At 46.8% G+C, this 24,848-nt stretch overlaps 1 protein-coding gene across 12 annotated transcripts in view; it reads left to right on the top strand.

The window, feature by feature from the left end:
• The window catches only part of LOC143829091 (protein unc-80 homolog), a 177,969-nt gene that overhangs the window by 36,595 nt on the left and 116,526 nt on the right, over positions 1–24,848 (top strand). For all 12 annotated transcript variants that reach the window (XR_013227999.1, XM_077319413.1, XM_077319412.1 and 9 more), the window contains exons 14-23: positions 501–632; positions 3,464–3,611; positions 4,005–4,153; positions 4,711–4,880; positions 6,531–6,632; positions 8,246–8,454; positions 11,487–11,593; positions 12,399–12,495; positions 18,020–18,192; positions 24,507–24,719. Coding sequence is in view for 11 of the 12 variants with exons in the window: in XM_077319413.1 (XP_077175528.1) it covers positions 501–632; positions 3,464–3,611; positions 4,005–4,153; positions 4,711–4,880; positions 6,531–6,632; positions 8,246–8,454; positions 11,487–11,593; positions 12,399–12,495; positions 18,020–18,192; positions 24,507–24,719 (1,500 nt within the window). In the remaining variant the exon portion in view is untranslated. The remainder of the gene's footprint in view (positions 1–500; positions 633–3,463; positions 3,612–4,004; positions 4,154–4,710; positions 4,881–6,530; positions 6,633–8,245; positions 8,455–11,486; positions 11,594–12,398; positions 12,496–18,019; positions 18,193–24,506; positions 24,720–24,848) is intronic.

The raw sequence follows: 24,848 nt of genomic DNA, 5'->3' as shown, positions 1-24,848 counted from the left end.
TGTTATGAATGCTCAATATACTTCAAGGAGAATGGTGCTTATGGATATCCACCAATACCTTTTCCAGTGCCCTGAAATAATTTTGGGAAGTGGGTGGGTCCTGGTGGGGCAATTGTCCAGCAAGAGTTCTGATTGACTGTTGGAGATTGGATTGGGTGGGCATATTGTGATAAACTTTGCTTGGTCAGCAACGGCTATCACAACACAAGAATCTTCTGTTTGTGAAGGTAAGCAGTGGTGGCCATTTTGTGGCTGACTCCAACTCTAGAAGCAGCCATTTTGTGCTTCTTTCACTGCACGGCATCAGAATTCCAAAAGGGCTTGCTGCTGTTTCAGACAGATCCCTGCAGGAGGCTTGGTGTGAGCTTGATGACTAATAAAAGACGTTTAGTTTAAAGGGTTTACTGTACTTTGTAGAGAATGGGATGTTGGCAGTCTCTTTACCAGGACACTGATGTCTATTTCACTTCTCTCCCCTCCAAAACATCCATGGCCCTAAGGATGAAAGCACCCCCACCAGCACCCACAGGTTGGCTCTGACAATGTTGATCAAGATTGTAAAGTCCTTGGGCTGTGCTTATGGCTGTGGAGAAGGTCATCGTGGACTATCTGGAGACCGCCTGAGACACCAGGTATGAGAGGAAAGAGTGGAAGCAGGTGGTGAAACCTTTCCTTTTGACATTATGAAGTTTTGTAGAAGACTGCGGTCTGGTGGACCTTCCTTCAGAAAATTCAGAAGGAGGAAGAATATATTATCCCATTTGGTTAGGGTGTTTTTAGCCTCACTATGGATTTCCTTTGGATGCTGCAAGTCGACTCTTGCCTTTCCACGGGACAGGCCCTGTTGACCCCCGCAGTAGGGTAAGGCAGGGGTAGTCAACCTGTGGTCCTCCAGATGTTCATGGACTACAATTCCCATGAGCCCCTGCCAGCAAATGCTGGCAGGGGCTCATGGGAATTGTAGTCCATGAACACCTGGAGGACCACAGGTTGACTATCCCTGGGCTAAGGGAACTCAGAAGAATCCGGGTTCCCTTAGCCCAGGGCTTCTGGGGCCTGATCTGCACCAGGCTCAAGAGGGCAGCAGCCTGGCAGCAACATCATCTGAAACCTGAGATTTGCCACACTTCCAAATGACTGCCCTTTCTGCCTCTTCTGCCCATGCAGAATCAGCCTGAAAGGCTCTGGAAAGCACAAAGAAGGCCCAGGAAAACCTGGTTTCCACATCTCCAAGGTCGCAGCCACCTCCATATCTTCTCAGTCAAAAGAATTCATTGGGCATACGATGATCCTGATTAGAGTTGCTGGATTGTGCAGGCATGGATTGCTCAGGGCTTCTTTGGCCCACAGTAGAGCTGGGTCCATCAGCTGGCTTGTGAACAAAGCATAATCTGGGCATGGAATTGGGGTCACTGTGGGTGGGCAGGTAATTCTGAAATTCCTGCATTCTGTAAGGGATTGGATTAGGTGGATTTCCCTTCCAACTCTAGGATTCTATGATTCTTGGTGGGTGTCAAGTCACAGAGCTGGTTTGCCATTGCTTTCCTCTGCATTGCAAGTAACCCTGGGCTTCTTTGGTAGTCTCCCATCCAAATACTTGTTGGCAGAGTTTAAATATGCAAAGGAGGGCAAGCACCAACTGCTTAAAGAATGAATAGCTTTAAACGTTGGCCATAGTCACTGGTGAAACGTCAGGAACTAAAATTTCCAGATGGTGGCCACACTGCCCAGAAAACCCCAAAAGAGCCAGTTAACTTTGGCCATGATATTCTTCAACAGTTCACTAACTAGCTTTATTGAGAAGAGAAACACTTATGTAAAGAGAGGAGAGATAGTCCTGGCAGTCTAACTAACTGTGTTCTTCTGTTAATTCTGGAGGCAACCAGAGGGGAAGTGTGCTCAAAGGAAAGGGAAGTCTCCAACTGAGCCATTCCAAATACAGAAAGAGAATATTTGAAAAATTCCAGGAACTTCCTAATCTAAATATGCGAACTATACATCTCTGATGCCCCCTGTAGGGTATTCACCAGCACTCAGAGGGGTATGATGCCAACCACTTGGTGGTTGGCTGCTCCTCTTGGGAGCATCTTCCATAAGACTAAATTTCACTGTGCATAAGGCCAGTTCTGTTTCTTTGAGGGCACTCCTGGCAATTGGAGGTTTCCTCCAGAGCTAAGCAGATAATAGAACCATAGAGTTGGAAGGGGCCATCTAGTCCCACCCCCTGCTCAAGGCAGGATCAGCCTCAAGCATCCAGGAGAAGTCTCTGTCCAGCCACTGCTTGAAGTCTGCCAGTGAAGGGGAGCTCCCCACCTCCTTAGGCAGTCATCCCACTGCTGAACTAGACTCATAGATTCCTAGAGTGGGAAGGGGCCACACAGGCCATCTAGTCCCACCCCTGCTCAAGGCAGGATCAGCCTCAAGCATCCAGGAGAAGCCGCTGCTTGAAGGCTGCGATGAGGGGAAGCCAATTCCACTGCTGTACTACTCTGACTGTGAAAATGTTCCCCCTGATATCTAGCCAGTACCATTCTCCACGTAATTTAAACTCATGAATGCGGGTCCTCTCCTCTGCTGTCACCAGAAACCTTTCCCTGTCCTCCTCCATGTGTCAACCTTTCAGATCCTTAAAGACATCAATGATGTCCCCTCTCAACCTCTTCTTCTCTGCATCTGGGTCAGAAAAATGCAAAGCATGCCTACTGGATGGGGGATACGCTTCTAGGTAACACTGTGTGTGAACGAGACCTTGGGGCACTTGTGGATTGTAAACTAAACATGAGCAGGCAGTGTGATGCAGCGGTAAAAAAGGCAAATGCCATTTTGGGCTGTATCAACAGGGGCATCACATCAAAATCACAAGATGTCATAGTCCTATTGTATACGGCACTGGTCAGACCACACCTAGAGTACTGTGTGCAGTTCTGGAGGCCTCACTTCAAGAAGGACGTAGATAAAATTGAAAGGGTACAGAGGAGAGCGAGGAAGATGATCTGGGGCCAAGGGACCAAGCCCTATGAAGATAGGTTGAGGGACTTGGGAATGTTCAGCCTGGAGAAAAGGAGGTTGAGAGGGGACATGATAGCCCTCTTTAAGTATTTGAAAGGTTGTCACTTGGAGGAGGGCAGGATGCTTTTCCCGTTGGCTGCAGAGGAAAGGACGCACAGTAGTGGGTTTAAACTACAAGTACAACGATATAGGCTAGATATCAGGAAAAAAATTTCACAGTCAGAGTAGTTCAGCAGTGGAATAGGCTGCCTAAGGCGGTGGTGAGCTCCCCCATACTGGCAGTCTTCAAGCAAAGGTTGGATACACACTTTTCTTGGATGCTTTAGGATGCTTACGGCTGATCCTGCATTGAGCAGGGGGTTGGACTAGATGGCCTGTGTGGCCCCTTCCAACTCTATGATTCTATGATTCTATGATTCTCCAGGACGTTTCTGTTCTTACACTATCTCCGCAGGCGCAAAATTGTCTCACGAAATTGTACAAGCTGGATAAGATGCAGTTCCGGCAAACCATGAGGGACTACGTGAACAAAGATTCCCTCAACAACGTGGTGGATTTTTTACATGCTTTGCTGGGATTCTGCATGGAGCCCGTCACTGACAGTAAGTGTGGTCAGCCAACAATGGCACCAGACTTGTTTCCTGGTAGTGGTGGGAGCGCATCAATGCTCGAGCACATAAGGACCACTGCTGTTGGAAGCATCACTCATGCAGAGCTTACACCTGTATGTAACCTGGGAGGATCAGGTTGCTGACTCTGGGTTGAGAAGTACCTGGAGATTTTGAAGGTGGACCCTGAGGTTTGGGGAGGGGAGGGGCTTCAGTGGTGTATGATGCCATACTGTCCACCGTCCCAAGCAGCCATCCTATCTGGATGAAATTGAACTTAGTCACCTGGAGATCTGTCGTCATCCCAGGAGTTCTCCATCCATCACCTGGAAAGTTGGCAACCCTGGGGTGTGGTAATTTGACTGTTTCCTGCTTTGCCTTTTGCAGACAGGGCTGGTTTTGGAAATAACTTCAGCACGGTAGACAATAAGTCCATGGCTCAAAGTGTGGAAGGGATCATTGTCAGCGCCATGTTCAAGTCGCTGATCACCCGTTGTGCCTCTACTACGCATGAGCTCCACAGTCCGGAGAATCTGGTAAGGACAAGTTTTGTAGTTGTCTCTCATTGTCAGGAAAGCATTGAATCTTGGAGATATTCCTTTCAGGCCATAGGATTATGAGTCTGAACAGACACAAGACCTGGGTTTTGACCACTGTATGACACAGAGTGATTGACTGGATGGGCCATTGGCCTAATCCAACATGGCTTCTCTTGTGTTCTTATATCCATGCCAACCTGAGAGAACAGGCCCACTCAACTGTAAAGCTAGCATGAGCCCCAAGCTCAGGAAATGCTTTTGCCCACGAGAATCTATATATCTAAAGCAAGGCCTGGCCTCTATCTGTGAATTTCTAAATCTGTGGTTTACGGCCACGCCAACACTAAAGAGGTTTTCCTTAATACTTTCCCCTCTCTCCCTCCTCCCTTCCTTCTGAACTTTCTCCCTTCCTTCCTTCCTCCCTCCCTCCCTCCCTCCCGAACTTCCTTCCTTCCTTCCTTCCTTCCTTCCTTCCTTCCTTCCTTCCTTCCTTCCTTCCTTCCTTCCTTCCTTCCTTCCTTCCTTCCTTCCTTCCTTCCTGCCACATTCTTTAGGGATTGTACTGTGACATCAGACAGCTGGTTCAGTTTATCAAGGAAGCTCACGGGAATGTCTTCCGAAGAGTGGCTCTGAGCGCCCTTTTGGACAGTGCTGAGAAATTGGTCCCAGGCAGAAAATCGGAGGAAGTGACTGAACAGGAACCCAAACCACCAAGCAGTAAAAGGTCTGTATCGGGCAGGGAAGGCACATGGACACGTGAAATGCAATTTTCCTTGTCCGTGGAGTCCCACTCCGGGTGAATCCAGCTTTCCTAGCAAGATAAATGCTATTTTTCATATCCTTCAAACATGCAGAGGACGCTCCTGGCTCCTAACTTAATATTATGCACTGTGTCGTTGACATGAGCGCAGCCTGTAGCCCGGGGAATTCAGCGTGCTTAAATCCAGCAGAAATCTGTGTGACGGAAAGATATTATTCACGCTGGGCTGATCCCCTGAACGGCTGTCCTGCAGTATATGATACAACTGCCAGGCAGGATTAAGCACACAATTCAAGGTACATCACCATTCTTATCTGTAAGATCCAGACTTGGTTAGGGATGTATTTGATACTCTCCATTAAAAAAAAAAAAAGAAATCCATCTGGAACTGACAGGTTGACCCTAGTCATGCTTAGGCTGCTATCGCATCTCCATGGAAGTAGTTTGGGAGTATCTCCTCTGGCATCTCTAATGAAAGGATTTCATTTCAGATGCAGCAAAAACCAGTCTTGGTCAGAGGTTCTGGAGAGCTTAATGCCAGTCAGAGCAGAGGTAGGGTTGCCACCCTTCAGGTAGGGACTGGAGATCTTGTGGGATGACAGTTTATGATAATACGGATCAGTTTCCCGAGGGAAAAACAGCTGGAGAATGAGCTCTGCAGCTCTGTACTTTGTGGAACCTTCCCCCTTCCCAAATACCACCCTCTCCAGCCTCCGCCCCAAATCTCCAAGAATTTCCCAATTCGGAGATTGGTGGAATGAGCTCCCGGAAGAGCTAAGGCCCTGTTGGAGTTGTCAGCTTTCCGCAGGGCCTGCAATACGGAGCACTTCCACCAGGCATGCGGGCCGGGCCAGGGCAGCATCCTGGTGTCACCATCTGAGGATCTCCAACTGAGACTAGCTAGGATCCTCACTCCCAGTGAGATAGTGAGAGGGAGTTATTGACCCATGTGCTGAACGGAGGGGAAGATGGATATATTTTTATTGTTCGCCATCTTGTTTACATTGCTATATGTTTATACTGTTATATATTTTAAGGGTACTGTTAGGGGATTTATTGTGTTTTTATGGACATCTGTAAACCGCTGTGAGACATTCGTGAATCATAGAATCATAGAGTTGGAAGGGGCCACACAGGCCATCTAGTCCAACCCCCTGCTCAACGCAGGATCAGCCCAAAGCATCCTAAAGCATCCAAGAAAAGTGTGTATCCAACCTTTGCTTGAAGACTGCCAGTGAGGGGGAGCTCCCCACCTCCTTAGGCAGCCTACTCCACTGCTGAACTACTCTGACTGTGAAAATGTTTTTCCTGATATCTAGCCTATATCATTGTACTTGTAGTTTAAACCCATTACTGCGTGTATGGCGGTATACAAATATAATTATAAATAAAGAATACATAAATAAATCCCTAGAGCAGATGGTGCTCGGCTAGATGGGTCAATGGTCCCTTCCGATGTACAATACACTCCTTGTCTTGGCAGATTTACAACAGCTGTATGCGCAAATGGACAGGTGGTAAAAATTGGATCTCTGTCTCTTTTGAGAAATACTGCATTGATTAATCCTGAATTCAAAGGCACTGAAACCTACAGTAATTGGTTTGTTTGCTTAGATCTGAAGTAGGAAGCATCGTAATTGACAAAGTTCAGCCATCTTCGGCTCCCGATGAATGCCGCAGTTATGTTTCAAGCCGCCCACTGCAGACTCCGGAGCAGTAAGTAGATATTCTGTCCAAATTCTTAGGGCAATTCCACACCTGCTAAATATAGTGAAATGCTTACCTTATGAAGACGCCGTATTTTGGGCGTTTTGCACGATGTCGCCATCCTCCCGTGTCCATCCAGCAAACCTCAAACAACATCCTCCATTTAAATTGGCCAGTTGGGGAATTGCATAAAGTGAATTCCCCAAACTAAAATGTGTGAGCTACAGGAGAGCAACCAGCAGGCCACATGCTAAGGAAATGTATGGAGGCGAAGAAGCGCTATCTCTGCCTCCAATGTCCCGCCCTCGCACCCGCCTCCCACTCCCTTCTTCCAAGGATGTGTTTTTCTTTTCTTTTCTTTTTTTTAGAACAAACAGCCTGGAGCAATGAATAGGCGTTCGATCGTGCAGGCAAAGCCAAAAAGAAATTTCCCCCAAAGTTGTCATACAAAGCATTCCTCTCTAAAGTCCCCCCTCCCAAATCAGGAACGAGATTAATTTTTTAAAGATTCAAGTGTTTCCAAGGCATGAGAAGTTCAGAAGTGGTTGGTCATTGCTTGCCTCTGCATAGCAACCTTGGATTTCCATGGTGGTCTCCCATCCAAATACAAACCAGAGCCAACCTGTCTGAAACCACTGATTCTGCCATTAATCGTTCTGTATTCTACAGAGGAATTTGTCTTTTCTCTGTCATATGTAAGGTGCTCTATCTTTGATCCTGCTCTTTACCTGTTATCTACTTTATGCTGGGTTGGGTGTTAGAATTCTTTGGGCCAGAGGACAGATTCCGCAGAGGATGCTTTGAGGTGTGAATTGTGCTCTTTGCAATTTGTTTTCCTTTCATTTCTGCTGCAAGGTCTTATCTCATTTTTCCCGGAGGGATGTTATGTCTCTGATCCCAGCTATGATTTTTTCACGCTCCAAATGGTACATAGGCAGGGTGGGGGCAGAAGGGGATAGAAGTAACCCCCTCACCATCTTTCCTTAGTCTTGGCAAAGTTTGTAGGATCTGCTCATAACTTCCAATAAACTGATCTTTGCACCAAGGCCAGGTCACTTATTGTGGCAATCGGCTAGAAACCTTACATAATCCTGCTTAGCTTCTCTCCCCTTTTATGTGGTTCACTTATCTCATATAGAGCCTCTTGTGGCGCAGAGTGGTAAGGCAGCAGACATGCAGTCTGAAGCTCTGCCCATGAGGCTGGAAGTTCAATCCCAGCAGCTGGCTCAAGGTTGACTCAGCCTTCCATCCTTCCGAGGTCGGTAAAATGAGTACCCAGCTTGCTGGGGGGGAAACGGTAATGACTGGGGAAGGCACTGGCAAACCACCCCGTATTGAGTCTGCCAAGAAAACGCTAGAGGGCGTCACCCCAAGGGTCAGACATGACTCGGTGCTTGCACAGGGGATACCTTTACCTTTACCTTTTTATCTCATATGTTCAACAGCAATTGTATTTTGAGCAATTTGGATTTCAATTTGGAAGTCGGTAGACCAACATTAGCAAACAATCGGACGTTCCCTCGTCTAGTACAGTTTTTTTAAAAGCAGGATGCTGAAGTGTGGTTTCTTTGCTGAGTGCACTTGGCTAACTATGGTTCCCTATGGCGTCATTTCCCTCAAAGCGATGAGCAGATGCAGGGAGGTGCCCTCGGCCGCAAGGATTTCTGGCGGAAGATGTTCAAATCTCAGAGCGCCGCAAGTGACACCAGCAGCCAGTCGGAGCAGGATACCTCGGAGTGCACCACTGCACACTCAGGGACTACCACAGAGAGGCGTCTGCGCTCCCGCTCAAGGCGGATCTCTCTCCGAAAGAAGCTCAAACTTCCCCTAGGTAAAAGTTTGTTTTGATATCGGGACACCACAATGGGACTGGCCTCTGAGCCGGCCAGGTCAGAAGAAAAACCTGGCCGTCCAGAGGCAGAGCATAAACTTTGTGTAGTAAGGCGAGAGTCCCCTCCCTCTTTTAGCCTACAGATGTATTCTGACATAGGTTGGGGGGGGGGGCACAGACACAAAATGACTGCCAAAAGAAGTGGAACTAACCACAAAATGGTTGCTCCAAGACGTGAGGCTAACCACAACAGGACTGCCACAAGAGTGGGAGCTAACCACAAAATGGCTGCCACAAGAGGTGGCGCTTACCACAAAATGGCTGCCACAAGAGGTGGAGCTAATCAGAAAATGGCTGCCACAAGAGGTGGAGCCAGCCACGAAATGCAAAGTGAGGACCGGCATAACACTGATAATAATTCTTCAGTAGTTGAGGCAGAATCTCTCATTAACAGGATGCCTTTTGGAAATGAACAGATTGTTTAAAATTTTGTCTTGTATATATACAGCACCACTGCATGAATAGTGGTAGCAGCACAGTCAATCAAATCTCCAACAGATAGCCAGAAGCCCTGCTCACAAAAGCCCCCACCTGGTCCCACTACTTTCCAAAAACAGTTGGTGAGCACCAAAAATGGTTTTGGTGGGCACCATGTCACTGCTTTGAATGACAGGAGACTTTCTTGAAATGCAGGGGGGGGGAAGAGAATGTGGTATAGTGGTTAAGGGCAGCAGACTCTAGCTTGGACAACTAGGTTCGATTCCGCATTCATCCACCCCATGAAGCTCTCTCAGCCCACCTGCCTCGCATGGTACCTGTTGTGGGGAGAGGAAGAGGAGGTGATTTTCAGCTACTTTGAGACACAGGAGGCCTGCTGGGGGAGCTTGGGCCAGTCCCAGTTCTCTCAGGGTCCTTAGGGTAGAGAAGAACAGGCTATAAAAATCAATAATTTTCCTTCTTAACTGACCCAAAGATGGGAAAGGGACTCTTGATGAGCAAGCTTCAGTAGGAAAGGGATGATGAGAGGAGTTGAGAAGGGGGACAGGAGAGGAATCGACTTCCTCGATCCCATTTACAGAATCCTGGACATGGGCAGGAAGCAAAGTTACAGTTCCTTACAAGTGCCCTCTGCCTGCCCAACGTGGGTGGGGGAAGTATTCAGTAAGCTCCGTCTTACAGCTCAGCTCCCTCGTGGAACTGCTGACCTCAGCATTTGCTCCTCTTGCAGCTTTTCCTCAGTGCTGTGCCAGCGATTTCAGAGCACTTGCACTTCAGCTGACCAATCAGGACTCTTCTCTCACAGCCCTGATTTGGATTGAGCATGCTCTCTGAATATAAAGAGGGGTTGAGAGTCAGCCCAAGGCGTGGGGGATAGATGAGGAAATTGGCTTGTTCAAAACTCTTTCCCACTTGTTTATTTCTCCGCACCCCGCAATTCCTTCATGAACCTGAGCTATTTTCTTCCAGCAAGCTGTCTGGGACCTTTGTATCTACAGCAGTGGTCCCCAACCATTCCGAGGCTGGGGACCGGCAGGGCATCAGGCCGCGCCCACACGGACCGGCCGCGGCCGAGGGCCGCGCCCATGCATCGGGCTACGCCCGCCGCGCCCGCACCGCGCCCATGCGGGCCACGGCCACACATCGGGCCGCGCCCGCGGGCCGCACCTGCGCATCGGGCCACGCCCCCGGGCTGCGCCCACACGATGCACGGCCCGGCCCTGATTCCCTCTCCCCGCCCTCCCGCAGTGAGAAGCTTCCCGGGCCGCAAGCTTGCGGCCTGGGAAGTTTTTTACTGCGGGTGGGGGGCGGGGAGAGGGAGCCGCAGCCCGGCGCCATGGCCTTCGCAGCCCGGCAGCGGGCCGCGGCCCGCAGGTTGGGGACCACTGATCTACAGGATCGCCTTCTCTCCATATCCCTCAAGGAGCCTTCACTCCAGCTCACAAAATCTGCTGAAGATCTCTGGCCCCAGAGAGCAAATATGGCCTCAACCAGAGGCAGGACCTTTTCAGCCCTGGCTCCAGGCTGGTGGAACAACCTCCCAAGTGAGATCAAGGCCCTGTGGGACTTAAAACAGTTCCGCAGGGCCTTCAAGATGTAACTGTTCCATCAGGGCTATGGTTGAGGCCCAAACATACCGTATGCCACTAAAATATCTTACAGGCACTTTACCATCTTTCCCTTCCCCATACTCCTGCGGAAGGCATACACTCCTAAGTGAATGCAAATTTATTTATTACATTTCCATACCGCCCTCCCCGGAGGAACGACTGTGTATCGAAAGAGACCTACAGTCTAATTAGCACCGGGAATTGCAAACTACAATACAGGATTTTAGAATTGTCATCATCTCAATAATTGTAACATACTGTTTTCAGATAGAGCCTCTTGTGGCGCAGAGTGGTAAGGCAGCAGACATGCAGTCTGAAGCTCTGCCCATGAGGCTGGGAGTTCGATCCCAGCAGCCAGCTCAAGGTTGACTCAGCCTTCCATCCTTCCGAGGTCGGTAAAATGAGTACCCAGCTTGCTGGGGGTTAACGGTAATGACTGGGGAAGGCACTGGCAAACCACCCCGTATTGAGTCTGCCAAGAAAACGCTAGAGGGCGTCACCCCAAGGGTCAAACATGACTCAGTGCTTGCACAGGGGATACCTTTACCTTTACCTTACTGTTTTCAGGAATGTGTCTTATGTTGTAAACCACCCTGACTCCACAAGGGACGGGTGGTATGGAAATTTAATTGATAAATAAATGTCCCACTCAGATTTTGATAACGCAGGCAACATAAATATTATCTTCTCCTTTGCTTAATTTTATTACCCTCCTTTTAAGTTCTAGAGATCAGTTCATCCTACCGAAAACTGAAGTTTTTAAAAATAAAATGCAGTTGCTCTATCTAGCTTTCATCACAAGGAACCACTCCTCCAAGGGAATTAATTGCTGGTCAAGACAGGGTGAAGACTGAAGTAACAATAAGGGAGGTGGTAATGAATGGGCGTTGTCACTTCATTCTTACAGGGCCTTTTCCTTTGCAGGGAATTGGCTGAAACGTTCATCGCTTTCTGGTCTAGCGGATGGGGTGGAAGATCTTCTGGATATCAGCTCTGTAGACCGCCTCTCTTTCATTAGGCAGAGTTCCAAGGTAGGCAAACGTCCTCCTCAGACTCACAGATAAAGAGTGAGAATATTTATTGCATCTAGCATGAGATCCTTGGGAGGTGGTGGGTTCTCCATCTTTGGAAATTTTTAAACAGAGGCTGGAGAGCCATCTGACGGAGAGGCTGATTCTGTGAAGGTTCAAGGGGGTGGCAGGTTACAGTGGATGAGCGATAGGGTTGTGAGTGTCCTGCATAGTGAAGGGGGTTGGACTAGGTGACCCAGGAGGTCCCTTCCAACACTATGATTCTATGATTCTATAATTCATATGTCCTTAGACAGTCATGTTCCTGTTCACATCTCTCATGTCAGTTTCCCAGCCCAAGGGGCAGGACTGGACGGGCCCGACCCCTGCAAGGGACACCCCTGCCCCTCCCATTGTTCTCTTTTGTATTTTGGAGACCAAGATCCGACCCTGGGTTGGCAGAGTTGGCATGTGTAGAGACAGCGAAGCACCAGGCTGCATAAAGAATAAAACAGCTTTTTATTCAGAAGGGGAACGACTGTGTATAGAAAGAGACCTACAGTCTAACTAACTTAGCTGGAGCTGTCCATGTCAGGTCAACAATATAATTGCTGGAAATGAGGTGTTTCTTTTTGCAATTTATTTATTATTTTATTTATTATATTTATATACCGCCCGCCCCGGAGGCAATGGGGAAGGATGATTACTGTGGGAGGATTACAATTCTTACGGATTTCCTTGTCAATGTTCTTTTTCACATTGAAGCTCAAACAAATACTTATGGGAGGGGCTACAACTGACCAGCTGCTTCTTCCTCTTCCTTCAGGTGAAATTCACGAGCGCGGTGAAGCTGTCTGAAGGGGGCCCAGGGAGCGGCTTGGAGAATGGGCGGGAGGAAGAGGAGAATTTCTTCAAGCGTCTTGGTAAATGGCGCACCTGCCGAAGAAATCCATCCAAGTTCCATCACGCAGAAGAAAAAGATGGTTAGAAATCAGGGTTCTGTTTCTTCAGTCCTTTTCCTCTCCTTCCATGCTGGCTTTTCCTTTAACCTTCTGGCTTCTTTTCTAATTTACTCCTATCCGTTTGAAACCTGTCCCTGTTTTGTTTCTCCCTGACTTTTCATCCTTTGCCGACATTTCCCTTCTCCATTTCTTCCCATTCCACTTTGATTTCAATGAAACCTTAACCAAACAATAATAACAATAATAATAATAAAGCAGATATGGCTCAACAAAATTAAACCCAAATTGCACTTGAAATTCCTGAAACGAAATGCACCAACTGGCCGGTGGGGGAGAAAAATTGAAATTATATCGGAGAAATTGGGTCCCAAGCCTATTGCACTACTATTTCACTGTTCAATGTGAAATAGACGAGCCCGCTAGCTTTGATTTCCTGTTGTCCATCATCAACCATTTCCTGTAAACCTCAGCACTGATGAAATGGAAAACCCTGTTACAAGATGTGATTTAATTATCTCTTTTCTTCTGTGTTTCCATGTCTTGTGTCACCATGCCGTTACAGAGACGCTATCCTACATCCTGTGCAAAATTGCCAGTAATGCTAAAACTGTTCTCTGAGATATGCAATTAACTGTTGTATTGTGTGTGTTTTTTAAAGCACTGATATATGGGGGCGGAGGGGGGGATTGAGTTCCTTCCCTATACAAAAGGGACTGGAATGTTTTGCTTTCAAGCTACTTCATAGTCATCTGGCTGCAGAGTTCCTTGTCACCAAGGAAACAACCTTGCATCGTGACATTCTCCTATTTCTGTACCAAAAGAGGAGCGCAGCTTTGCCTACCAATGAGTCTTGCTCCTTCTTGTGTTTTTCACAGCACTCGATGTGATCTGACATTATTTATTACGTTGTCGAAAACGGGCATGGCAGCATTCCATCTGCATAAGTCTCCTGTACCTTTCCTCCATCGTGAAATGTATTTCTGTACAAAGAAAGATGCTGTCCTTAGAAACAGCAGTAGGGCCCCAACAGGGCCCTGTGTTGTTGACATCAAATGCAATTTTAAGGAGAAGCGATTGAGCTCCTTCTGGTCGTCATGTAGGGGGGAAGTTCAGCTACACTATCACAAACTACTTTTGAACATCTACAGAGTTTCAGAGGAATTTGTCGATGGGGCTGATGTTCCTCCTATGGCTAGACATAGATTTGCTGTTTGAAACCAGATGTGGAACTTGAAGAGCCAACTCAAGTCCTGGGCTGAATCTGCAGTGGGCTTTTTATCCCCAGTGACCCCGAATTAAAGTCATCTGTATGTTATTCGGTTTCATTTTCATATTTAGCGCTTTAAATTTTCCCTCTGCAATATCTATGATTGATCCGCGGCAACGCTACCTTTTCCCCGCGATATCCAGGAGTGGCTATAACTCACTACACTTGAGGAAACCACTCCAAGAGCCCCAGTATTAAGTGTAGATGTTCTGCGTTTTGCCGGATTAACTTCCTGCCCCATGCCTCCAACACTGACATAGCAAGGCAGTCTGTTGGTGATTGGTCAGGGCATCAGTTCAAAGACTGCTTGGTTCCTGGTTGCCGTTCCCTCTCAGCACTTCTTTTTGGGATCTGTTTTAAAGTGACTGTACTCCAAAAGCCCACACTTCTCAGCAGAGATTTGCCTCTTGGATTTACTTTCTCCTCCTTGTTCTCTGTGAGGTTGCTGCCTCCACTCCCCCCCCCCCACCACTCCTGCAGGAAAAGAAAGATAAACAAGCAGCCTCATGCTCCATTTGCCCCTCCCCCAGCTTGCACTGGCTGGAGGAAATAAAGCACTCTCCAGCCGTGTGCTCCTTCAATGCCTGTTGGAGCTTCTCCCGCCCCCCCCCAAAAAGCAGGAAGGAGATAGAAAATTGGGACAATGAAAATGCAGAAGGGCGACATGTTTAAAATCAGGAAAAAGAAATGCTGTAGATATGGGTTCAAATAGACCAGAATTCGGCAAGATTTACAGTAGGAAAAAATGTAAGTGCAGATTCTACCCTGGTTACAAGACTGAGCTACAAAATCCCCCCACGTTGACCAATTAGCACATTACAAAGTCATTGTATCTCTCCCGGGTGGACTTTCTGCTGACGTGCTCTGGGAGTTCCACAATGGGAAATGAAGTCCTGATTTGGATTAGGACTACAGTGTGTTGGGAGAAGGTGCGTAGGTCTACCCACCTCACTTTTCTCTCCCTTCGCCCCCCCCCCCAAGTGGTTCTGGGGAGACAACTGGATAAATTGAGATGACTTGATAGGACATATAATTTCCCCAGTTGGGTAAACAGTGGCCTTTGGGCCTGATTTACAGCACATCCACTCACAGCTAGGAATTAATTTCCCATCACTTCTTGCTGCAGGAAAACAAGCCTTTGAGAGGACTTAAATATATTTTGGCCAAGGATAGGCGATGGGATACCATATTGCATACATGTGGCTTTGTCAAGTGCTCCTACACGTGCAACTTGGAGATGGGAGGCAATCATCGGCATTAAAAGGTCAACTACGTCTTACCCTGAGTACAAAGTTAATAGCAAGGTGTTGTTTTCTAGTCCACTGAATAGCCCACCCCTTCAAAGTCACTAATGATTGCTCTGAAAGATCTCATGGTATATGTCTAGCATCGTGTGGGAGTACTGAAGTACTACTGTTATTATACACCTATTGAATGTGAGATCACCATCATCACGGGATCCCCCCCCCATGACATCGTCACCCCTCACCAAAGGAGTCCCAGAGTTGATGGACACCTGACATGCCTTTCATGCCCCCTCCCTTGGTTATAGGCTGCCCATTCATCTAGAACAGGGGTAGTCAACCTGTGGTCCTCTAGATGTCCATGGACTACAAACGCTGGCAGGGGCTCATGGGAATTGTAGTCCATGGACATCTGGAGGACCACAGGTTGACTACCCCTGATCTAGAAAATAACCAAGGAAAGCTTATTGAATTCAAGAGATATGGAAATGTTTTGACGTGTTGTGGTGGCTATGGGGTAAGAGGGTGACGAGGAAAGGCTCAGAACAAGCCTTTTTCAACCTTTTGACAATCATTTGAATAATTTACTGTTACTATCGTAGAGAAAGAGACTTGGCTCATACAGCAAAAGGGGAAGTGAGGTAAGTAGACCTAGGCACCCCCCCCCCCTCTGCAGAGCCCCCCAAAAGTGATCCTGGCAGCTGAGGAGACTCCACCAAGCAGCTGGTCCTGCAGAAACTGAACTCTCTGCAGAACTGGCTTGGGGCCCTAGGCCAGTCCTGGGCTTCCGTTTTGCTTCCATCTCCTTCTCCCCAATGGAGGGAATCAAAATGGCTTGTAGCCATAAGGCTGGAATGGCCACAAGCCATTCCAGCTGGTCCCTTTTGCTTGCCTTGCAAGGGGGTAAGCAAAGGGGGGGGGGTTAAGTGACTGCCAATCATTTCAGGGACTTTTTCACTCCTCTCCCTTTCAAAGCAAGCAAAAAATGATTGTGGAAATGGTTGCAAACCTTTCCAGTGGTCCTTATTGCTTTTCTCCATTTCAAAGGCGGGAAATGAAAGTGGTGTGTGTTAAATGGTTCCTGGCTATTTAAACCTAACAGCTGCCAGACAGGCTGTCATGCTGCTAGGCTTAAAGGGTCGGCAGCCATTTCAGCATCCTTTTTTGCTCCCCTCCTCTTGGAAATGGACAGCTGGTTTGGCATAGCTGACTATGCCCAAATAAAAGTTTTGATTAAGGCTTGTTATACCAGTAGTCTCAGCAGATTAGAAAATCTTTATCCAGTTTAAGAATACAAAACAAAAAAAACCCAGTAAGGTCTCCCAAAGCACCTTTCCATAGAACTTATACACGGTAGCGCAGAGTAGGGATGGTTATTTGTACACCCTAAAATAAGCTTTCTTTCTTAAGCCCACCCCATACCCTAACTAAGAGCTTTCCTGCATTCTCATTTTACTCGCTGTTAAGTTTCTATTTCTTGAGAGCTTTCTTTCTGGTTCTGGCCATGTTTTGCTCCCTCTAGTGATCGATTCAATATCATGCAGTGTTATTTCTAGCATATCTCCCTGGCGTGCAGCTGTAATAAAGCTGTATGATGTGGAATTGACCACTAGAGGGAGCAAAACATGTGAGAAGGAAGGAAGGAAGGAAGGAAAGGAAGGAAGGAAATTTAACAGCAAACAAAATGAAAATGTAGAAAAGCTCTAAAATCCAGTGTCCCCTTCAGTGGAGTTCCATGGGCACTGACTGGCTGACAATCAATGAGGCCTAAATGACAAGGATTGGTTCACAGACATGGAAGAGAGGTGGGACTTTGCAGGATGATGGCCACATATGCAGACCCCTCTCTCTTCTGCCTGAAGCTGGTTCTTGCCGCATTCCGCCCAGGGCAAATGGTAATAGTGAAGTGGCAGGACCCGGAGGGAGCTTCGATTGCCTTGAATACTTCCAAACATTGGAGGCAATTTCATTTGGATCAGTTATTCCATCTAATTTAGCTCTCTGTATATTAATCCCTCCATCTAAATCCTGGCAGAACGTCTGAACAGAAGGACTTACGCTCGTTACGCTCGGCAGGGACTAATTTATTGGTGGTTCCTGGCGCCTGGGAGGCACATCTGCCCTCGACCAGGGCCAGGGCCGTTTCAGTCTGTGGCCCCGCCTGGTGGAATGAGCTCCTGGAGGATCTGCAGGCCCTGCTGGATTTGCCATCCTTCCGCAGTGCCTGCAAAATGGAGCTCTTCTGCCAGGCGTATGTTTGAGACCGGCGCCTCCTCTTTTTAGATCACCCCCCCCCTACATCAGCAGTGACCCCTGGTTTCCCAGATAGTTTCACTGCAATCAGGTGGGGTGGGTAGGGTGGGCTGGGGATTGTTTTAGGTGTTTTATGTATTGGGGGTTTTATGGGGTTTTTACATGTTGTTACCAGCCGCAAGCCTCAGGGGAGCAGCGGGTTAGAAATCCAACAACAACAACAACAACAACAACAACAATAATACAAAGTATGCACCAATATTTTCCTTTTCCAGAAAGGCTGATAGTAGCAATATGTAGGGTACTGAATTCCCTTTAGATTTCAGTCAAATCAGTTGGATAAGTGCATCTTTGCACAGAGGTGAAGGCATTCGAAATCTTTTCCTGGCACATCCAACTGTATCCAAATGGCTGTTGGCCAACGTGATGTCACTTCCGGGAAAACCTGGATGTGATGTGATGGCTGTTGAGTTCTGGTAAGTCACCATATACCTGAGCTGTGCTGAAACGTTCCTTACAACCATAAAACAATGTCATGGTCACCATTTCCTGTGGACAGTCCTAGTCATGTCTCAGTCCTCATTTTAGGCTTCTGCAAGGATCCATAATTTCAGCCACACGTGCCAAGGTTTTGCTGGAGCCCATGTTATGTTTCAACTCTTGTGTGGCCCTTCTCTTCTCTCCACCCTCCCTTTCTGTCCTCTCTTTGACTGGCCTCAAGGCTGCCAGACCTATGAGGATCACGCGGCTTCCAACCAAGATGGAGGGAAGTCCAAGAATGTGGTGAACCTGGGAGCCATCCGACAGGGGATGAAACGCTTTCAGTTCCTCCTAAACTGCTGCGAACCTGGAACTATACCTGATGCCTCTATCCTGGCAGCAGCCCTGGATCTTGTAAGTCAGTGTGCATGTTCTCACAAGTACTGTTTGCTGGGTTGCCAGCCTGCAGGCAGGGCCTGGAGATCTCCCAGAATCGCACATGATCTCCATATAAGTTCTGTTGGAAAGAACAGCTTTGGAGGGTGACCTCTGTGGCATTATACCCCACCCTGAGGTCCTTCCTTTCTCCAAAACCTGACCGTCCTAGGCTCTACCCCCAAAATCTCCAGGAAACTTCCAATCTGGAGCTGGCTACCCTGGCTCACAGCCAGTAGCTCATAATACACAATTTGGAATACCCAGAGGTATCCTGTTCATCACTTAATAAATGTTGTGTGTAGGTTTGTCAGCCACCAGGTAATAGCTGGAGATCTCTTGGGATTACAAATGATTTCAAGACTGTAGGGATCAGTTCAACTGGAGAAAATGGCCCCTTTGGAAGGTGGATTATAGGGCATTATCCTTCCCTCAAATCCCATCCTCTTCAGGTTCCATCTCCCAAATCTCCATGTATTTCCCAACCCAGAGCTGGCAACCCTAGTTTTGTTTGTGTGTGTGTGTGTGGGGGGGGGAGAACAGAATAGAAAGTATAACAGAATTGCTAAGAAGAATACGAACCAAGTGTGTTTTATCCTTCTGTGAATGTAAACGTGTATGCATTTGATTTAAGTCTGACGAAAGTCGCTCTTGTAATGTTTGAATTTCTTCAAGGCTGTCCATTTTGCAAGCTGGCTGTTTCCTAAGTTGTCCCCCCCCCCAAATGCCTTGCAGCTGTAACATGCGCAGAGTTCTGATGGCCATAATTCTGGGGAGAGGTTCAACTGACGCTATAAATAATGACACCCAACCCCACAGCTGCCACTAGTAACCGGGAAAGAAAAAAAACCCCTTCAAATAAAATTGGGATTCGGCCTTATTCATAGAAGGGTGATTTATGGATCTGAGGCCTACACTAAGGTGACCAGATTTTAACATTGGTAAAGCAGGACACCATTGACCGAGGGGGGGGGGGGGTTCTTGATTAAAATTTGGTCTATATGGAGCAACAAAAATTTTCATAGGACGCATAGGACACAAAAATAGTATTGTAATATATATATATTTTTAATTTCAATATAAGTACAATTTGCCACGTGCCCCAGATATCCCTCCAAAAGTGGGACAATCTGGTCACCTTACCCTACACACTCCAATCTCCCTCAATCCATTGGGTTGCTGGAGCAACGGCATCCATCTTGCTTTCTTCTCATTTCATTTGCCACTGCAGAGTGCCTTTCCTCATTAGCCTAACAGCATCTGGCATTCAAAGCTGAAATTTGTATTCAAAACTTTTTGCGCTGCATGACAGGCATGGTGTGTTTTCATAGGCCCGTAGACACATGTATTTATGCTTTACTGGCATACTCAAAGCAGTTCAGTGCTTTAAGGATGGTTTAAAAAATACTTCTGGTGGGCTTCCAGTGGAACTATGTGGAGTTACCAACTTTCAGATAGCGACTAAAAATCTCATGGAAGAACAATGAATGCCCATAGGGTTCCCCAATAGGGTTATAATTGTAATCAATTCAATAATTGTAACATACTGTTTTCAGGATTGTGACTTACGTTGTAAACCGCCCTGACTCCACAAGGGACGGGTGGTATGGAAATTTAATTGATAAATAAATGTCCCACTCAGATTTTGATAACACAGGCTGCCATGACTTCATTTTAGTAACAGAATGCAGCTCCTTGTGTTATGGTGGCGGTTGCTGCCAAAGGAACATTTTAAAAAATCTATACACCCCATCAAATCTCCGGTGTTCAGTCTTGCTGGACATAAGCCCGTCCTGGCCTGGTCCACTTTCTAAAAAACCTTGGTGGGCACCAGAAAAGGTGTTGTGGGTACCACGTTGCACACCCCTGCCATAACTGAATGGGAAGTAGGCTGACCGTAGATACCCTTTTGAAGGGAATGGTGCCCTTTTTTCACATTTCCCGGCCATCCTGTTGTTTTAAGAAAAATGTCAATTTTGTCCCTATTTAATAAAAGGTATATGCTTGCTGCAGTGTTCGTTTTTGATTTTGATTTGCCTGTATGCTACTATAACCCATGCCGTTTTCATTTCTGTTTGATTTCTGTTAAACAATTAGAATTTCGGCCTAGGGGGCAAAAGGTCATGGAGCATGGGCAGTTGGCAAACTTGCAGCTGCATGAGCCCTGCCTCTCAGTTCAACTGGCCTGCAGAGAAAGAGAGAGAGAGAGAGAGAGATAATTGCCTCGATGCTTCCCACAACCTCATGGGGTAGTATTTGGTCCATTTCCACCTACCCCTCCCGCTAGATTTTCGCTACTGCATGAGTAGCACCGCTACTGCGGTGGTCAGGAAGTGGACATTTTTCGCCATTTGTTTAAGTCGTCAATCATTGTGATGTGGTGATACATCTCCAATTGCCTTCCAGCACCATTTGAGCACCTCCCAGTCTGAAATATATATATATATTTAATTACCAGGATTATGTTGTAACACAGATCTGTTACAATACACACAAGGGGATTTGTAAAAGGGCTGTTTTATTGCACCATTCCCCCTTTCCCCCAAGCACACGGACTGTCTCTGATCTCACTAAAACCAAAATAACCAACAGGGGGAGGGTGGTTTGGGGGATTGTTGCTATTTTGTTACTCTGGAATTGCATTGTAACACAATTGGACTTCTTTTTTTAATTTTTAAAAGGTTGTGAGGGTAAATGACGGAAGTGACTCTCAGGCATGGGAGGGGAGGAGTAATGTCACAACATGGGATAGTCCGGATTTTCCGCAGTCACACGTCCCAGGCCCAACACATGCCCCGTTGAAGCCCAGGGCAAAAAGGGGATTGTGGATTTATCCACATTCCCTTGCCGTGGGCCAACTGAGGGCCTGAGTCATGCCGCCCCGGGAGAATTAGCCTCGATCTGAAATGAGCGGTGAGGCAGGCCAAATTCCTCGTGCAGAAGCGGCCAGAGAGAAGGACAGGATGTTAAACTGTTAATTTATTTGCAGGTATGTAATGGGGCCAATAACCATCGACCAAATTCTAATTTAGAATTTCCCTTTAGGGGCCTCTTTAAGAAAGGTTTTTGTAATTAGATATGGCTAAAAACCCTTTCCCCTATCTGGCCTGCAGAGAGAGAGAGATAAGGCCAGGACTTAAACTTTTACTGTACTTGCAGGCTCAATCTCAATATGTCTTTAGACCTTTTTAAATCGTCTTACTTTTGTGAAGACAGAAATATTTAACCGCCGTCCCGTTTTGGCCATCTCAATGTCCCCTTTTTGCATCAAGGAAATATGGTCAGCTTACTGGGAAACCTTGTGGGCTGCTGTAAGGGAAAGCATGGGTTAGCTTATCATATACATTTTTAGGAAGCATGGTTTAGCTTATCATAGACATTTTTAAAAGGTTACTGGTAAACCCAGACTTTGTGCTCATCCCGTGAGAATTCCGCGTTGTGTTTTGCTTTGTTTTCTGTTGACTGTGGAAGTGGTAATCTGTGATTCTTTTCAGCTATGCCTCACCTGGCTGACTCATTTCTCCCATTTGTGATGTGTTTCTCTGTGGTGTGAGTTCATCCTTATCCATTTCTGTCACGCACCTTCATCTCTCTCTCGCTGCTGCTTGAGATTGCTCAGGGCACCAGGTAAGCCCCGGCAGGGTCTTCGCTGAATACTCTTGACATCCGGCATGCATTCGGCTCGCTAATGTAGGCTTGCCCAGGGCCTGTCCATGGGGAGAAAACTCCAGGCAAACTCCAGCCATAGGTGGTCAGCCAGGGAAAGAAAGCTGTCCCAACTGGGATGCCAAGATTGTCGCTGCTGCAGAACAGCAATGTCACCGTTGTTGGCAGAGTTTAAATGTGCAAAGAGGGTCAAATGTGCTTTAAAAATAGTGTTATTGTGAAGAGAAGCAACTTGGTACAGAAAGAGGAGAGAGAGGGAGATCTAACTAACTGCCCTGCTGTTCTTCTGCATTCATTCATTTTTTCTCATTCTAGAAGCAAACAGGGAAGAGTTGCATTCAAAAGAGCAGGAAGTCCCCCCTCCCCTCTTCTCACCTACTCCTGCCTCTTTTCCCTGTTATTTAAACAAGTTAATCAAGACCTAATAGACTGGCAGCAGGCAGAACATTTTTAACTTTGAAAAAAAATTACAAATTGGTTTTTTATGATGTTTCATGTGTTTGTATTGTTTAAATATTATGTACTTTATTCGCTTGTTTGATGGAGCTTAATTTCAAAGGAATGAACTGGGGGAGGGGGTATGGCCTGTAAGTCTTAACTATATAAGCACTGAAGATGACCAGTTCTTCACTAGAGGGAATGTGCAAGGTTTAGAACAGAACGTAGAACTGCCTGTGTGGTGACCTTTTCTGCCGGTCTCCTCTCCTACATGAAGAACACAAGTACAATCGTAAACCAAACACTGAATTAACACCAGCATTGTTTTCTCTGAACTACCTGAGGGCAGAAGAGGAAACAGTGTACACTGTGGATATTAATTTAACATGGCTCCTGACTAGGGATGTGCGGTTCGGATTCGAAAACAGCCGAATCGGCCAAATTGGGGCCGATTTGGACTTTTCCGAATCAAAAACTGTCCGAATCAGACTGTCACTACTTTTAAAATGGTTGAATTGAAGAGATTCAGCTGAATCGCCAAGCCATTGGCAGCTTCGTGGCTGCTTCTGTTTTTTGTTTGTTTGTTTGTTTTTTCCCCATCTTTCCCGGGGGCTGGGGGGGAGGGGTTTATGTTGCACCCCTGAAATGTCTTGGGGAGCTCAGGGAGGGTCTTCCCTGACTCCCCTGCAGGTTTCAAGAATATTGGACCAAGGAGTTCAATCCTAAGGGCTCCCAAAGAGTACCCTCTTTGGGAGCCCTTAGGATTGAACTCCTTGGTCCCCTATCCGCTCCTTTGGATATAATGGCGAGTTATATTCTTTGGTTTTAACTTGATTCCCCATAGACTTCTATGGGGAATGGTCTTTGGGAGCCCCTAGGATGGGACCCCCTCATGAAATCTTCCTGAAACTTGCAGGAGACTCAGGAAAGACCCTCCCTGAGCTCCCCTGCAAGTTTCAAGAAGATTGGACCAAGGGGTCCCATCCTAGGGCCTCCCAAAGAGGGTGACACCATTTCCCATAGACTTTAAGGGTGGGAAAAAATAATTTCAGCAGGTTAATTGCCAATTTCCTGGTTAAGTAACCTGCTGAAATTATTTTTCCCACCATTAAAGTCTATGGGAAATGGTGTCACCTACCCCCCAGCCCCCAGGAAAGGCAGGGGAAGGATTTCCAATGCAAGTCAATGGCTCCATTGATCTGCATTGGCTCCGAATCGATTCGGAAGGCTCCGAATCGATCCAAATCGGCCCAATTTGGATCCGAATCGGTCCAAATCGGAACCGCTTTGCACAACCCTACTCTTGACTCTGACAAAAGTACATGCAAACAGACCCAAAATCCTCCTAGAAAAATGTCCATTTCAGACATGGAGACTTGGTTTGTCAGATTCTGTCCAGTGCTTCCCATCAGAAAGTTAGGCAAGCCGATCAGGATTCCTCGTGGAAGAAAGACAAAGGGCCATGACTTGATAATATTGGTCTCTTTCTGAAACATATCTTTCTCTATGCATTACAGCCTTGTTAAAAAAGGGGAGTCCTTGTTTGAAAGGACTGTGGCTCAGTGGTAGAGCACTTGCTTGGCATGTTGAAGGTCCCAGGTTCAATCCCTGGCATCTCCAGTTAAAAAAAAACGGGCAGTGGAGGATTTGGAAGACCTCTGCTTGAGATTCTGGGGAGCCACTGCCAGTCTGAGTAGAAAATACTGATGTTGATGGGCCAGGGGTCTGATTCAGTATCATGCAATTTCATGCGTCCAATAAATGGACATGTGCACATATATGGTTTCGGTCATTCATGTTTTATAGGATAAACTTTCCCATGACTCATGAAAACTCCTTTTTAAAGTGCTCCGAGGCTCTTTTCTATTACTTGAAACAATAAAATCAGGCTGTGTAATAGGACTTAACAGCTTGTCACATCTTAAACTGCACCTCTTTTTAAAAAATTGTTCCTACGTAGCTTAAAGACATTCTGCCAAACGTGATACGGTCGATAGTCCTTAAAACCTCCCTATTGCATTGCCTTGTCAGTCGGTAAAATTGCATAAAGTGATCTTTAATTAAAATTGACTTGTAAGAAAATGATAACGCGCAGAAATTCTAGTGCCTATCACATTAATGGGCCATGCTAACTGAAGTGGCATTCTCGCTTGGCGGCTGGTTCTTAACGCTGTTGCCGTGTATTCCAGGAGGCGCCCGTGGTCGCGAGATCTGCCCTTTTCCTGGAATGTGCACGTTTTGTTCACCGCTGCAACCGTGGCAATTGGCCAGAGTGGATGAAGGGGCACCACGTGAACATCACTAAAAAGGGCCTTTCCCGTGGACGATCCCCAATAGTCGGGAACAAACGGAACCAGAAGTTACAATGGAATGCAGCCAAGCTCTTTTACCAGTGGGGAGATGTAAGTTTGGATTCCTTCTTACTCCTAAAAGTAAGCAAGCAGCATTTTTAGACTAAAAGCATTAGACATGCGCAAGCAAGAGACGGATGGAAATAAGGAACTAAGAGGTTGCTACTGCTGCACATCATT

Source organism: Paroedura picta, chromosome 2 (assembly GCF_049243985.1).
Source record: "Paroedura picta isolate Pp20150507F chromosome 2, Ppicta_v3.0, whole genome shotgun sequence".
Lineage (NCBI taxonomy): Eukaryota > Metazoa > Chordata > Lepidosauria > Squamata > Gekkonidae > Paroedura > Paroedura picta.
This window is presented reverse-complemented; position numbering and strand designations above follow the sequence as displayed.